Source organism: Copadichromis virginalis, linkage group LG3, assembly GCF_057382275.1.
Source record: "Copadichromis virginalis isolate Kocher_CV1m ecotype Utaka linkage group LG3, C_Virginalis_male_GT1.1, whole genome shotgun sequence".
NCBI lineage: Eukaryota > Metazoa > Chordata > Actinopteri > Cichliformes > Cichlidae > Copadichromis > Copadichromis virginalis.
The window spans coordinates 56,361,325-56,377,882 of NC_140620.1; the positions used below are offsets into that span (position 1 = coordinate 56,361,325).

General features: G+C 39.3%; 1 protein-coding gene across 12 annotated transcripts in view; it reads right to left on the minus strand.

Moving 5' to 3' along the window:
* Positions 1-16,558, minus strand: part of ablim2 (actin binding LIM protein family, member 2) — a 98,339-nt gene that overhangs the window by 57,621 nt on the left and 24,160 nt on the right. For all 12 annotated transcript variants that reach the window (XM_085451777.1, XM_085451766.1, XM_085451771.1 and 9 more), the window contains exon 2: positions 7,216-7,383. In XM_085451777.1, coding sequence (XP_085307903.1) covers positions 7,216-7,383 — 168 coding nt within the window. The remainder of the gene's footprint in view (positions 1-7,215; positions 7,384-16,558) is intronic.

Sequence of the window (16,558 nt, forward strand, 5' to 3'; positions counted from 1 at the left end):
GGCATATGTTGAAAGCCAAATAAAGTTGAATAAACTCAGTAGACATGGAAATAAAAATCAGTAAACTGATTTGTCCATATTTAGAATTCTAACATCAGTGGTGTACTTGGTAAAACTGTAACTTGTTATAAAGTAATACAGAAATGCTTTCCATCTTTTTCCATGGAGTTAAAGAAAAACTGGTGTTTTAATTGATGTGACCAAAAATGTAAAAAAAACAAGAAAGTGTTAACAGCCACATGAAAGTGTCAGAATTAGCCTTGAACTCTGAACTCTGAACTCAGAAGAACAAAAATGGTGTCATTTTAGAATCATCTAATCTCCATGACAACAGAAGGTGAGTTTGTGGGTGTTTTCACTGGACTCGGACCAAAGAAGACGAGATCACGATGCATCTTATTAGACACGTTGTCCTGAGACTCAGCTGATAAGAACAGAACATGTCCGGGCGCTGAACTGCAAAAACAAAAAACTGCAACAAATACAAGAGGTTTTCAACTTTTTAGCTCGGGCTACACAGAAGTGCGTCTGTTTGCACATTAATCCTTTTAATCCTCTGACACACCACACACCATAAGCATGGAATATCTATGTCATAATTAGAAGCAATAACAACATCAAGAAAGCTACCTGCTCTCAATATGTCAGCGTGATGTAGGTTTACGGGTTACACTACAGTAGAAAGATGCTTACAATGTCTTCTGGCTGACAGATATTACTTTACAAAAACAAGACTGTTTCTGTCTCTGAAGGCTTATCTCATGCACAGTGAAGGCACTTGCGTAACTCCAAATGACTTGAGAGGAATTCAGTGTGTTGTGAATGTGCTTCCCTCATGCTAAATGAGGTCTGTTTAGCTTTTCCTCGAACGGAATGGATGGATGTACAACCAACTTACCCTGTTGTGGTCTATAAATAAAATATGGTGCATCTGTTTTCTCATGTACAAGTGAGGTCTAGTGAGAGAGAAAAGTAACAGATTTAAAACTCTGGAGAAGAAACCAAGTCAAAAATAATGCTGGGTATCCTAAAAATATCCTACTAAAAATATTAAAAATGTCCTAAATATATTTAATTTTGACACAACGAAATAAAAGACGGCTAGCAATGGCAAACTGACTCGCTAATCAGATTGTGGTCTTTTTTTGACTCACTTCTGATTTGAAGCTGCATTGTTGATATAGATATGAAATAACATTCTGCTTATCTCCAAAGTTGATTCTGTTCATCTGGACGTAGTGTTTTCAGTGGGAGAAACGTTTCGTCACCCATCCTATGGACTTCTTCAGTCTCAGCTGACTGCAGGTTTCCCCAATCTTATAAACAGTACATTTTGTATGTGTGTGAATGGGTGAATGACTGAATGTAGTGTAAAGCGCTTTGGGGTCCTTAGGGACTAAGTAAAGCGCTATACAAATACATGCCATTTACCATTTTACATTTGCATAATGACTGAAACCAGCCCACTGAATGAACAAAGCGACTGTTTAAATCTTTACAGATTTTACAGTTTTGTAAGGCAACTTTAACCTTAACCTTTGTTGGCTCATCGTTTAGTTGTTCAGCCCAACTCCCCACTGTTTTGGTTCACCGGCTAGCAACAGCCGCCTCCTAATTAAGTACAAAAAGCTAAGCTGCATGCCACAAAGTAAAAGATAAAAGAAAGAGTTAACAACTACCATAAAATCTTAGCTGTATATAGTGCAGCTAAGAAGGCAGATATTTTTCTCAAAGGAAAAACAAACAAAGCTAACATTTATGTGTCAAGAGCACCTGGCTGCAGCCACTATGGAGCTCCACAGTGGCAATAACAGGTGTGGACCTCCACACACAGTATGGTTAGGGTTCCATGTTGGTTTTTTTGGGCTTTTTACAGCTTTATTTGAAACGGTAAATTGAAAAATGACAGGAAAGCTGAGGGAGTGAGAGCAGGGAACACAGACGGCCATAGGTTGGATTCGAACCCAAGATAGCTGCTCTCAGCCATGCAGCATATGGCTGACTCTGTCCTAGCCTTTACGATAGACTTGCGCGATTTCCACTGTATCTATTCAGGTCACATGTTTCTGCCTACTATGGAGCTCCAGATTGGCTGCAACCCTTCTCTTATGTGTTCTGGATATACTCATGAACTCTTCAGCAATCGGTAAACTAACATTGAAAACACTAAGCTTACAAGACCTGTAATCTTTTGATAATTTGTGGTTTGTGTTATTTCAATGAAGCTCAAAATAGTATCAGAAAAGATAGCTTTCAGTCAAGATTGCATCCACTTATTGCATTCACCCACAATATTTTTTACAGTTTGAATTAAGACCAGTTTCAAGAAAATCCGTTTTCAAATGTTCACAAGTAATGTACCCAAGTACTGTTTTGGGATTTTGTGTGTGTGTTTTTCCAAAAAAAATTAAGATGTTCTATCTTTATACATCCTTCATCCTCAGAGGCCCTATATACTGACATGCTGTGTCGTTACAAGAAGGTGACCTTGACTCTTTGTGTGTGATCAGGGTTAAATATACATGTGGCATGTGCTCGCTGCTATAAATGTAAGACCCTGACTGCAGCTTGTGTTTTACAATGAATCACCACTCAATTCAACTTTATTTATATATAGCGCCAAATCACAACAACTGTTGCCTCAAGGCGCTTCATGCACACGTGTGGGGTGGGATCGTTGGGGTGTGGGTAGGACATTGTCAATACCAATCCATTTCACAACCTTAACTATAGCATCTTCAGTCTGCTTACACTGATTTTTTTGCAGGCTAATTGAATTGTACTTGGGAAAGAAAATCCAAGGTTGATTATTCTAATACGTTAAATGCTTGCTGTACAGACGAGGGAGGTCTATTTTCTACTTGAAGGTGAACACTTCCACACCGTCCGTCCACCCTCCCAATAGCACCCCTAATACACATGTGCTTGAGGTCAGCTCCCCCAGCCATTGGGCCGGTCATTGAACTGATGCACACACACGCACACACTTCCCCTAAATATGTTCTGGTTAGTTGGCTTCCAAGAAGGAGACAATTCAATAGCCAACACCCAACTGAGAACATCACAACCATCTGCTATTATAACATCAATGACTGGACTGCGAGGACCTTAACATGTGGCCAGCACCGTCTATTTACTTCCAGGAAGAAGCACAGACTGGTTGGGTAATTGTACAAAAAAAACAATGCAGTCCATAAATATGTCAAAACACTCTGCGTAAAGGCTGTAATTGCATACAACACAGAGTGGAAACCCCATTGTAACCTGCTTCTTAATGACTTTGGACTCGGTTTATTTATTCAAATAATGATATTGGTAAGCAAGTAGTTCATTTTTGTAGTAATAGCCGGAGCTAGCTATATGATAACCCGACGGGCGCTGCTGAGATAGATTTTCGTCGCCCGACCGGAGATATCGCTAGCTCCGGGACGTCGGGGTAGCGATTTTGCGATCCCTGCTGTTGGTTTATTCTGTAAATCGAATCTTTCACTAAGTTCTATGTTGTATACGACTAATACTATTTAAATTGTGTGTGTTAGACAACACAATGCACACTTGAGGGCATTCTCATTCCCAGTGCATAACATACCAACAATTTGTCACATCCCGAGGTGTCTTATAGTTCCTATGACACGCTCCAGATTGTGGATGGAATCCAACAGAATGACACTTGTGGTGGTAACACACGCTCCAGCCGTGTATTTCAGCCCTAACCCTAACCTTAACCATAACCGTAACCGTATCTCATAGTGTTTTCCAAAGCGATTGATGATCAGAATGTAAAATAAATGTAGATCTCTAGGTTCATTCCAAACGGTTCTCATGTCTCTGAATAAATAACGTGCAGACATTTTGTCCGCCGAAAGCGTAACATACCAACGATTTGTCACATAGTGTCGGTATGTTACGTTTTGGGATGAGAACATGTTGGCACACATTGGGACAATTCGCAGTATATGCTGGGAAACTATATACTACACAGGAGGTAAAATAGACCCTAAAAGGAAGAACTGCAATGGGCCTTAGCTCTTGCAGATTTGATACAGAAAAAAGGGAGAAATATATTTAACATTTACTAGAACTATGAAAAAGTTTGAAAAAAATGTTCTGAAGCTACTGAATGGCATAATTTAAAGCAAAAAAAAATTTCCTGTAAAGCACATGTTCAGTTTCCCTCTGTTTCTTAGCTGCGGACTTCCTAACACTTCTCATTTATCTGTTTTAGGGTGTGTCCACATATTTTCACATTTGAGTATTCCCCGCTGTATTCAAATGCTGTTTGGATGATGTGATGGCCATTCAAGCGAGTAAAAACAGAAAGGGGATAAATGTCTGTCTGAGCTGTTCGGCCAGGTCGTATTGTCTGCAGCTGTCTGCTGTTGATGGGGTCTCACTGCTAGATTAAAGATATATGAGACACAGACAAAACAGGATATACAGAAGGCCACAGTCTTCACACTTCCTCAAGCACACACTTAGGTGTTGCTGGAAGCTACAATAAAAACACCAATTAGTGCTCATCACTAATGAAGGGGGTGGGTGGTTGGGATGTTTGTCAAATGTTTATAATAAAATAAGAAAGACAAAGTCCTTTTCTTTCTTTAAAAATATATTTAAGACGATTAAAGTTCTATGTGGGACTTTATCCCACATATGCCACATATGATTTTCAATGATTCATCTTCAACTTGGAGGGTTACGTGAATCCAGTGAAGTGTTTCAGAAAATTAGCTTATCTGGTCCAACCGCATTCAATTTATTTATATAGCAACAAATTACAGTTTCCTCAATGCGGTAAAGACTCCATAATAATACAGAAAAAAGACTACCCCAATCAGCCAGCACTTGACGATAATGGGAAGGAAAAACTTTAGTTTAATTCTTACAAATTTTAACAAGAAGAAACCTCCAGCAGATTTAGGCATTGGGAGGGGCATCTATCACCAGCTTGGGTTGAGGGGAGAGAGACAGATCCAATATGAGACACAGATTTCAATTCAGTTCTTATTTTGTTTCTAATATTTTTCTGTTTTTAGTCTAATGCAGTCCCCAGAAGTTGTTATATTTTTTCTATGTCAGTTGTTAATAATATTTTGATGTTGATATCTCAAAAAGTATATTTTTTATATGCTGTCAGTTGGTTTCTATCAGTGAGTGATGCCACATGGTTCTGGTTATCTTCTCATTCATTACCCTTTGAGGCTTTTGCAGATGTTTCCTTTTATGTAATGAAAGCTCTTGTTTGTGATTGGCATTTGGGCCTCACCTGGTTTCTATATATTGTCACTCCTCTTTGTTTCAAATTACACTGATGATGTCTTATCTTTGAAACCCGTCTAAATATAGTGAAATACATTCATTAGAAGGTACTTGTACTGTCTTAATCACTTTAGTAAGTAACTGCTGTCACTTGAAAGCACACTGTCAGTTGTATATGTTGAATATATGTTACTACTATGTATATTATGATAAACATGCAGAAATCTTGATATATTAAATAGAGCTAGCTGAGCTTTGAGGTTTCCTTGCTTCAGATCTGGCCACTGTTAACCTCTTGGCTAACACCCAGGCTAAAGGCAACTGATGATAATACTGTAATAAAATCAGGGGCCATGATTCTCTTCCATGAAGCATGCACTGAGAGAAAAACCTAAAATCTTAATGAGCATTACACTTTGTTGAATTAAGCTGCTACCACTCCTTTGGGTGTCTCCTCTTTTCTTTGATGTTAAATTTCCAACTGCGGATTGACAAGCGCCATTGCCACTAAGCCTGCTATGGTTTATTTTATTGGCATACTCAAACGTTTCAAACTCCTATCATTCCACATCTGGAAGTTTTAATAACTAACCGAACCTGACTCCCCACCTAGGGCTCACAATGCTGGGATAATCAGCACATTTAACAGGCCAGATTCGTTGGAAATCGAATTACTGTGGTCATGCTTTAGATTTATAGATGGGAGGAACCGCCAAGCACTTTTGGGTGGGGTAAAGAGAACCCTTACATAGCTCCTCTGACTGTTGTGTGTTGGTATTAGCATACTCACTGAATACTTGGCATGAATCACCTCAATTTGCTCATTTTTTTCAAACCAATCATAAAAGCTCTTCATGAAGGAACAGCTCAATCAGTAAAGCGTGACAGCTTAATAGATGCTGTCATTATTGACAAATCAGACTTTTTAAATTAATAGCCACAAAGATGACATTTTTATTAACTATTTTGTGCCATACAGGCTATAAATACAGTAGTCTGTAGCATGCACCATAATATGCAGTGTTGGTCTACACAACAATAATGGCCAAAACTATGCTACAACTAAATGCTAAATCTAAGCTACAACTTGCAATAAAAAGGAATCATCTGTTAAGTTAAACAGTGCAGTACACTTATAATCTTGTGATGGCACTGCAAACACTGCCACTTTATCACCTGATAACAGAGTTAAAGATGGAGGTAGTGGTAATGGCGGGGCGTAAATGTACAGACAGGGAGTCTGCTGGTCAGTGTAAGATTAAACTCCAGGAAGCTGCCGACACTTTAGCGACCCCAACCATTGCCTAGCAACCGGAGCGTGTGTTGACAACAACAGCAGTCTGACATAAGAATCGAGCTGGGAGTCTGGCCTGGGAGTGGTGAAAATACACACTCAAAGTCACATGTGAAAAGAAAAAACAAAAACATCCACCACCCACCCACAAGCACACACATACACACAAATGGAACATGCTCACATTTCAAGTTTCTGACACTTGCAGCTACCCTCCCAGATTATATGTACAAAGAAAAAATCCCCTCACTCCCACCCTACCCCTCAATTACACACACACACACACACACACACACACACACACACACACACACACACACCCCCACAGCTGGTTAGCTTTGACCAATCCATTAATAATGACTGTATTGCTCAACTGTAGATGTGCTATCACAGTACATAGAAAAACGATAAACCAATGCTTTTTTATTCAGTCCTCTAAATCTCAGCCACACGGTGTCTAACTAGATACTATTGCTGGCATTACCCTGGCCTCCAGTAATGCTGTGAGGATTCTTGGAGTGACTATTGACCAGGATATGTGCTGCAATATGCACATTAACACACACAATATTGCAAAAACATTTTTGTAACATCCCATCTCATTGTGCAGTTCATGCATCTGCATTATGTCTTGGCTGTGGCTCTGATTTGGTGTTACATACCTTTGCAGATGAAACACTTAATGTGAAAGTGTTTATTCTGAACTCGGAGTGCCTCCCCTTTGCAGGGCTTTCGACAGTTCTGGCAGGCGACAGGTCCTCCACTGCTACCCTGCTTCTGTTTCTGCTTCTGTTGCTCCAGAGGGCTGTGGACAGCCTGCTGCTGAAACACTGGAGGGGGCACACACAGGGACACAGAAAACGATATTAGATTATACTGTAGAAGATATGTGTTTGGAGTAATACTCCTAATATATGGTAGAAAACTGCTTATAAGGTTGATAAAATCCAAAGTGATTTGTTTAATTTCTATGAGCCCTTTATTCATATCTTATACTTGTATCTCATGACTAATAAACACCTAAAAATCTTATGTGCAATGTCAGATTTCATTGCTAAAATAGAAAACAGTGCTTTGATCCAAAAATATCCAACTCAACACTCTGACTGTGACACAAAGATATAAATATAACATTCTCATTTGTTTTTCTTTGTTCTGAGTCTCAACGCTGAAACAGGTTTTAAATTCATAATTTCCTGGCAGGTAGGATTGTCTTCTTACTCTACTCTCTATTGAGCCATTTGCTATCTTGAGCAATATGAGGGCATACAATTCAGTGTTTCAAATCATCAAACAAATCATATTAGAGTACTACAACCTGAGTCAATACTAACAGGGACTTCATGTATTAAGGGGGAATAAAATCCAAACCTACCTGGCCCTATCTGAAAAAGTCATTTTGTGATCTTATTGGTCAGCAGTGGTTTTAACCTTGGAATGCTTCCATAAATGCAATTTTTGCTTGGTCTCTTTGTTGTTGCTGAATCATGAACACTGACACCAAATGAGGCAAGTGAAGACTGCAGTTCTTTAGATGTTTTGGGTTCTTTTGTGACCTTGTCAATGGGTTGCCAATGCAACATAATAATGGCAGGCCAACCACTCTCGGGAAGGTTCACAACTGACCACAGGTTGTTCCAAGTTTCCTCAACTTGAGGATAATAGCTCCAAAACCTTAGAAGTGGCTTTGTAACCCGTTCCAGACTAATATCAATAACTCTGTTTCTCAGCAGTTTCTTTAGACTATGTCATGATGTGTTGCTTTTAGCCTACTTTTAGCCTACTTTTAGCCTACTTCAACTTGATCTAATAGATCTGCCAGTAATCAGGCCTGAAAAACTACTATTAGTATGTCGGATGGGACAAATATTCCTTCATGGCATGTTTTGCTAACAGGCACACAGTAGAAATCATAGAAAGTCTAAATAAACCCTATAATAAATGGACTTTACAACTTCTTTCTTCTCTTTGTTTGTTCCACACAGGAAGGAGGGAGTGAATCAAGAGATTTGACACCAGCAAAGAAAAACATCAAACCAGCCACAGTAACAAAAACCAAAACACAGACACACACACATTGTAAGACCCTGACATGTCCATCCCAACAGTTCTATCAATACACCTCACCCCTTTGCCCTTTCATCGTAAGCCTAGCAGAACAGGCTCGCATGCTGATCTGCCTTTCAGTACTGACTGGGAGATCAGCTAAACAAAAGGCCCTTTGTGTTCTCAGGAAACATTTGTGTCGTCAGACCGGTTTCATCAGGCCTCCATGGTTACCAATAATTGGGCTCCGAAAGGGGAGTTCATCAAATGAATTGATTCAGAGAAAGAGAAACAGAAGAAAGGTCACGGATAATAACAGTGAGCCACGCAGAGCTACTTTTTGGAAGCTAACCAAGAACTTGTTGCTGGTAAACATTATCGTTCATCCCACTTTACTCACTTCATTGGATGTTAATTAGTTGTTCTATTGGGATAATGTTGTATTAATGCTACAGTGCTTTTTAGTTCAACTTAACTGTGTAATCTAGTAAAATGAAGCCAGAAAAAAACATTTCCATAGAAAGTCAAAAGAAAACTTTTCAGTCGAATCCAAATAATTCATTTTCTGTCATTCTTTATTGATCTAATAAAAAACTCTAAATAATTAACTTTGAGAATGACATGAGAAGATTAATCTGCTTGCTGATAAATATGAGGCTCGTATCAAACACACAAAGTAAGTATGGCACTGTCTTATAAAAGACAACCATTTATGTGATAAGAAGCTTGTCTATATGACTAAATCTTTATGAACACATTTGTACATCTGTCAAGTACTGCTAACAAATTAGTAGACTGCAAGCTAGAGTTAGGCATTGTTCAGTAAAAGTCACAGACATTAAAATATAAAATCTCTTAAATCTTACTGAGACATCAAGAAACAAATCAAGCAACTTTCATCTAAGTTGAGTGGGGATCGAAAACTACTTGGCTAGAATTAAGAAAAGATCATTGGTTTATTAGGATTAAAATACAACCTTTGGCTTCAAAAGCCCTTTGGTTTAGGTCAAGCACACCTTCTGCAGCATTAGTTGGTACAGAAGTGTACCCAAGCGCCATTACTATAGGGATGATTATCACTTTTAACAACCAATTAATGGCCAGATATCATCTATAGCAGTGTGTGTGTGGACTTACAGTAGTGCTAAATGTGAGCAATAGGACATCCTAGACACTAACCATTTCTTCTTAGTTTAAAGAAAGGACATTCTTTAACTGGATCGCTAACTTGAAAATGTGCTGACACCCAAAATGAATAATGGGAATACTAGAGATTTTTAAAATGTTGTCATGTGCAGGAAGTGGGACTTTATTGAAGCTACCATGCAGAGCATATATGGGCATGGCAACCAATAAAGACAAGAATTTAGGAGGGGAAACTCTTGAGTCTTTGTTTGAAAAAATACATAAAAAGGTCCAGGACCATGCTAATTGGAACCATCTGGAAAAGACAACAGCCCAAAAGTGAGAAAGTGTCGGGAGGAGGGAGGGCAATAGGGATTTGCCATAACAGGGAAGCCTGGAGGGGTTCTGCCTTCTGATCTGACCTGGCATGTGCTGCTGAACCCTTGCACCTGTTGGGAGGGATCCAGTGTCCAGTGTCACTACTTCCTATTCAAATAGCAAACAGAAGAGGAAGGCAGGGGTGAGGAAGAGACAGGAGCTGATCATTTTTACCAGATGTAAAATCTGGCAAGTTGAACCAGGCATTCAGGCTGTCAGAAGACATTTGTAGCGGTATGTGATAAGGGTTCAATATTCTGTCTGTGCAGGGATTGAGCAATTTACTGTTTATATTTGATGCAGTTAGCTGACAAAAATAAATAAAGAGTGGTCTGCTCCATCCATGTTAAATAACTGCTAAGATCCTTGATCGGTTGCTATTTTCATCTTCGTGTTTAAAAATGCCAAATAATCAATCTAACAATTAATCATCAGTTGTTTTGCAGTAATTCTATTTAGCCCAGTTTGATAGCATGACTGCCAGGAGATACTACCATTTTTTGTAAAAATGAAAATGAAACTATTTCTCAGAATGGACCACATAATCCCTCATTTAACATCACCCAATGATTAAATGAAAAATAAATCTTAAAAAGAAATTCACAAAGTGCACTCGTATATATTTCTGACCAAGTCATTTCTGTCCCTGCAAGTAACAACCACTGCAGAGGTTAAAGGTTGAGAGTGGAAGTACGGGGATTTTGAAATAATTCATTTGTGAAAATGTAATAAATTTCTATTCTGTGAAGGAAGACAGAAAGTTACTATGCTGTGAGTGGAGAGTCTTCCCCAGGAGTCCGCTACTCCTGCCAGTATCTGATCTTCTCCAGGGGGCCAGTTGTCCCCATCATCAATCAGTTAGTGAAACTGATTGATGATGGGGACAACTGGCCAGTGAGGTGCCTGCGTTGGCTGACAGGCGCTACTGATGCTGTTATCCCAAAGGTCGCGGTCGGGTAGGAAACACTATCTGTGCAATGCAACACACACTATATATATATATATATATATATATATATATATATATATATATATACATACATACATACATGCATACATACATACAAGCTTTTCTTTGGCTGTCACTTCTTCACCCTGACCTGTCTTATTTGGCTCAGCAGAACTGAAATGCTTTTACACACTCACTCACATAAGCTCAGCGATTCTCTGCGCGATCAACCTCTCACATGTTTAAGCTTGCTGCGGGAGATTTCACTTGTCATGTTTGCATAGTAAGCTAACGATTAATAAGACGATGTCAGAGGAATTGGTGCACAAATTATCATCACTCACAGATCAGTGCTGTCGCTCTCTATACACAGTTCGCACGATTGCAAAGTGAAAGCAAAAAAACAAGCGCAAATTCAAACGCGACTTCAATATGTCACATATTGACAGTGGCTCACCGATGCCAATGACATAATTACCCAGCTACATTTCCGAAAGAATGCAAAAGCATTGACATATATTTTTCCTACAATAGCCCGACGGGCAGGGAAGAGATAGATTTTGGTAGCCCGACTGAAAAAATCGCTAGCTCCGGGACGTTGGGCTAGCGATATTGCAAGCCCTGTATCTGATTGAGGAATCACTCATCTTTGGAAAAGAGAGTTTATTACAGAGAAATGTCTCTTTCCAAAATAAAAGCTATACTATCCGCTTCTTCTGGGCTATATTCTCAGCAGCATAAGGAGAATCATGTGCTAACAGCTGTCTAAATGACTCGGCTAAAGTTAGTAGCATGCTTGCTTTTTTTTGTCTGCTTCCACTTGTCTTTGCACTACGATGATGTCGGTGTAAATGTGCAGTCATATTCGTTGTGTTCCCACTAGTGCTTTCAGGTTAATCTCGTTGAAATTACCTTAACGCCACAACACGGCAAATCTCCATTAACGAGCTACCGCCGATCACTCCATGCATGGGGCTAGACGGCCAACACGTTAACGAGCTAACTGCGCTAACACACTAGTTCACACCAATGTAATTGAGCATTGCATGGCACATTCAACATACTGTTTTACTTTAGTCCATGACTCGCTCATACGTCACATGAAAACCAAAATAATTCCAAACGCCAGATCTGAATGACGTTCAATTTGCCTGTTGCAAGGAGAGCTTAACTTCTGTCTCGCTAGCTTGCCCTGCGCTCTTCCTTCTGACTATGCTGTCTGTGTTGAGCGCTCAGTGGATCTGCGCTCGACAGTGCAGCCTAGGCGGAGTAGTCGAACACAGATTCACTGAGCGGCCAACACAGACAGCATCGTCAGAAGGAAAATTGATAAAATAAATTACAAATGTTGTATTGTTCGATACATATGCGTACCGAACCGAAAGCACTGTATCGAACGGTTCAATATCGATACGAATATCGTTGCACCCCTTATATATACACATACACTATATATATAAATAGATATCGATATATTTAATATGTGTGTATAATACGCAGAGGCCATTGCTGCCACATATAAGCGCCTTATCTCTAATGCCTTTTCAAGAAGCCATGGTCCAGCTCCTAAAAATAGTGCTCCCTCACACTCACAGGGATCCCATGATGCTCTGCAGCATTCCTTGTGTGAACCATCTGCAGAGGCAGCAGGGGTGGGCAGGAGATCATTATGTTCACAGAACCACAGCAGTAGTACTTTGAGGTTGCTGAGCTGCTGACCTTGGGGACTTTTCATTTTCTTCTTCACACATTTGAAAATCTTTGTAAAATCTTTGTAAAAAGCATGAAAGGATCAATGAAAATTCTTTCAACTATTACTGTCACGGTCCTGGGTCATTTTGACCCAGCATTTTCAGTTCTTATATTCCTTTGTATTATGGTTTGTATTCTGATCCTTTTGTCATGCTTTGTTTATTAGTATTATTCTATGTGTCAGTTATTCTTTGTGAGGGATTAGTTCTTAGGTTGTGTCTCTCGTTTAGTATAAGTTCAGTTCAGTGTCAAGTCTGTGTCTGTTTCTTGTTTCCCGTTTTATTGTGAAAGGTTGTGCCTCATCTCAGCGGGTCTAGCTTTGCTCCCCATGTCTCGTTAGCCCAAACCCTCCCAGCTGTGTCTCCCTCCTGTTTTCCATTCCCTGATTACTCCCTGTGTATATAAGCCCTGTGTTTTCCTGTGTTCCCTGTCGCATCGTACCCTCAACTAGCTGTGTTTTGTCTCCTGCGTTTCGTCTCCTGCTCCAATTTAGTATTTCTTTTCCAGTGTTTCAGTCCTCGGTTCCTCTGTTCAGACTTTTGTTTGTCTTTTGGTGAGTTTAGTTAGTACGAGGTTTTTTCCAGCAATAAAGCTGTGCTTTAAGTTTCACTTCCGTGTCTGAGTTCTGCATTTTGGGTCCACCACTCCTGCTTGCCTGCCTGCCACACAGCCATGACAATTACTTTAAATTGTTAGAACATGCTAAAATGTACTTAGGATGCTGCAACGCATCTTCTAGAAAATCTACGTAGCTACCCAGGTGTTCACAGATTGACAGTGTTTTTTTAGGTGGAATATCACGGTGTCAATAAACTACGTTTCTTTAATGAATGTGGAACATTTCTGAAGTAATACAAAATCAACTTTGCATGACAACAGAGGTTTAAGAACACTAGTGATTGTTACCAGATTATTTCTTTTAGTATTTGAATAAAACATTGACTATGTCAGAATAGTCTCTGCACCAGAGGTCTAAGTGTCAAATTTCTGACCAAAGTGGTAAGTGCTCAGAAAATCCAGAATAGCCCGGAATGTTTAGGAAACCTATTAAACTAAATTCTGGAATTCAAATACTTTTATTGGGTGTATTCACATCCTCTTAAAGTTACATGCCTAAATAATATGATCAACAACATGTGAGATTTTCTACGGGCTGCTGACACCTTGCTTTACTTTGAAATTGCCATTACTTCATTGCTAAAGAGTTTCCTGTCCTTCACCCTAACAGAACACTCCCTCCATTATCTCACCCTTGTTAGAAGCCAAGAAAAAGACGCAAGGCAAGCGTCATTGGCAAAGTTCACTGAATACAACCCCAGTGGTAAAAAGAGGAACATGCAGTTTTTTTGAATTTAGTCAGACATTATGATTTAGGATTTTCCCTGCTTTAAGCCGTCACATCCACCTTTGCAATGGTGCCTGCAACCTGACCCATGCGGCAGTGGATCTCTGACCATGAGGTCAAACACTACAAAAAGCAGACCTTCAACCTCTCTGGCAGATGACACCAGAATACTTTTGCTGGCTTAGTTAAGGCAAACAGAAAAGTACAAGTGCTGACTACCAGTTTTCATAATGCTATGTATTATTCAAGTAACCAGAATAACCACCAGGACATTATTTAAGCAGTCATAAACCACCATAATGGCACAAAGCAGAGCAAGAATAGGCAACTACTATGCTTTCGTCTGAATGTGGCCTTTGTGTGAGAGCATATGATTCTTTGCCCTTCCTGTGACAGCTGGCTTATTCCACGTGGATGACACAACCCACCGATATGATCCCATGTGTTACTGCAGGAGGCTGCACTGTAATATGTCCATGAATTTGCCTCATTATAAAACAGTGCAAGGTAACGAGCACACTGTGTGTAAACTATATGTAAGCTTTATAGCGTACCTCCAGCTTGTCCAAAGGTTCCATCTCCCATTTCATGACTTTGACCTTAAACAGCTGAGGTCAGTTTTCTTGCCCTCACATGTCTTCAGTATGAACCTGAAGGCTATTGAAGTTGAATAAAAAAGTTCTTAAAGAGGAATATCTCACAGAGTCAGTGAATAATCTACTGCCTCTTTTTTGATGGTATTTTATTATATTTTTAGAAAATTTTAGAAAATATGTCATTATTGATAACAGAAGGGATCCTTGATTGGCAGACAACCTGCTGGTCTTCTAATCCAGAGACACTGTCTTCGATTCCCATTCAATTCTGTAGAGGCAATCAAGACAGTGCGTCAACATCCAGAGCCTTGAGGAACTCGAGAATCTCATCCATCCTAATGGTCCAGCCACTGGAGAGCTTTTTGATCACTTCAGCAGTCACTAAACTGCTCAGCACATCACCATATAGGTGTACACAGTATACTCATATGTTAACTCTGGAAGGAAACTCTGGACAGGATGAAAGACTTGGGATAAAGGAAGGATAAATTATGGTCACAGCTTGAAGATGTGTTTGAGAGGGGAGCAGTAGTTGGGCTCAAACCTGTTATCACAATCCACAGGACAACTCTACATTGAACTGCACGAATGTAAACATAGTCACTGAGTGTGCACACTGATCTCAATCACACATGATTCGCCTGTTACTATACAATTTCATTGTAACGGAATTTAAAAGCACTAATTGCCATAGTTGACCATGTGTTGAGTGAAACAACAATTTAAAACCAATACTTAATATTTCTTTGATAACACTGACCAGACGGGGTCTATTGAGAATGAAAGAACATAAAGTACACCGACTCTATCGTTTTATTAACACCCCCTTGCAGAAGGTACCAAACAGGACAGGATTTTTTTTTTAAAGAACATTGAGTAAAATCAAAAACCTTCTAGAACCAATCAAGAAACAGTCTGACAACTCAGCAGCCATTATGGATCGAATCTGAAAAGCTACTTTTAGACCACCATTCAAAGGAGAGAGCTATAACTTTAATTTCAAGGGTCACTGAGACACACAAACTGTATGTTTAAAGTGAAGTGAGACTGATCACTGTTTTAGTCTGTGCTTTTATGGCACACTTACTTAAACATAGAAGACTAATTTTTAGCTAAAGAATCAGATCTTTTCTCGGGGACTTGGTGGAGACCAAATCCAAACTAAAAGTAGATTTAAGCAATTTTTTTTTCAAGTAGAAAAAAAACATACAGAGTGAATGCTAATACTGTTTCCTAAGTACTAGGAAACAGTAATAGTGCTACAAGTAATACTTCTGATCAGTATTTAGTTGGCATCAACAGACCGAATAAAAGAAAAAACACTGACTTTTAATAAGAAATGCAGATTTATATTTTTACCAATGACTTAAACTTTGCACTTATGTTTATCTAAGGCCCATGTGATAGAGCTCCATTGTTGGAGTGAGTCACATCCCACATACACCATACTAGCTGACTACATTTATATTTATACACAGCTGAAAACAGTCTTCAATAAATGTGCTATTTTCCACTTGTTATATAAAAGTAGTAAGCCTTTTTAAAAAATGCACATTTTGACACATTTAACAGATTTATATTTTCAACAGGAACCAGTGAGGTTTAGAGTGATTTGCACATACTGGTTACTAACATGTGAGGCGCTAGGGTCAGGGCAGATTGTGACAGAACAGAAAAGAATAACACCAGCTTTATTTGACCTTTGTAATTTCTGGTTTTATTTCTTATTATGAAATGTCATAGTAGTGCTAGTAAAGCGACCAGCACACAGATGGTTTGTTTACTGGCAAGTCTGGAATAGTGACAGGCGTCGT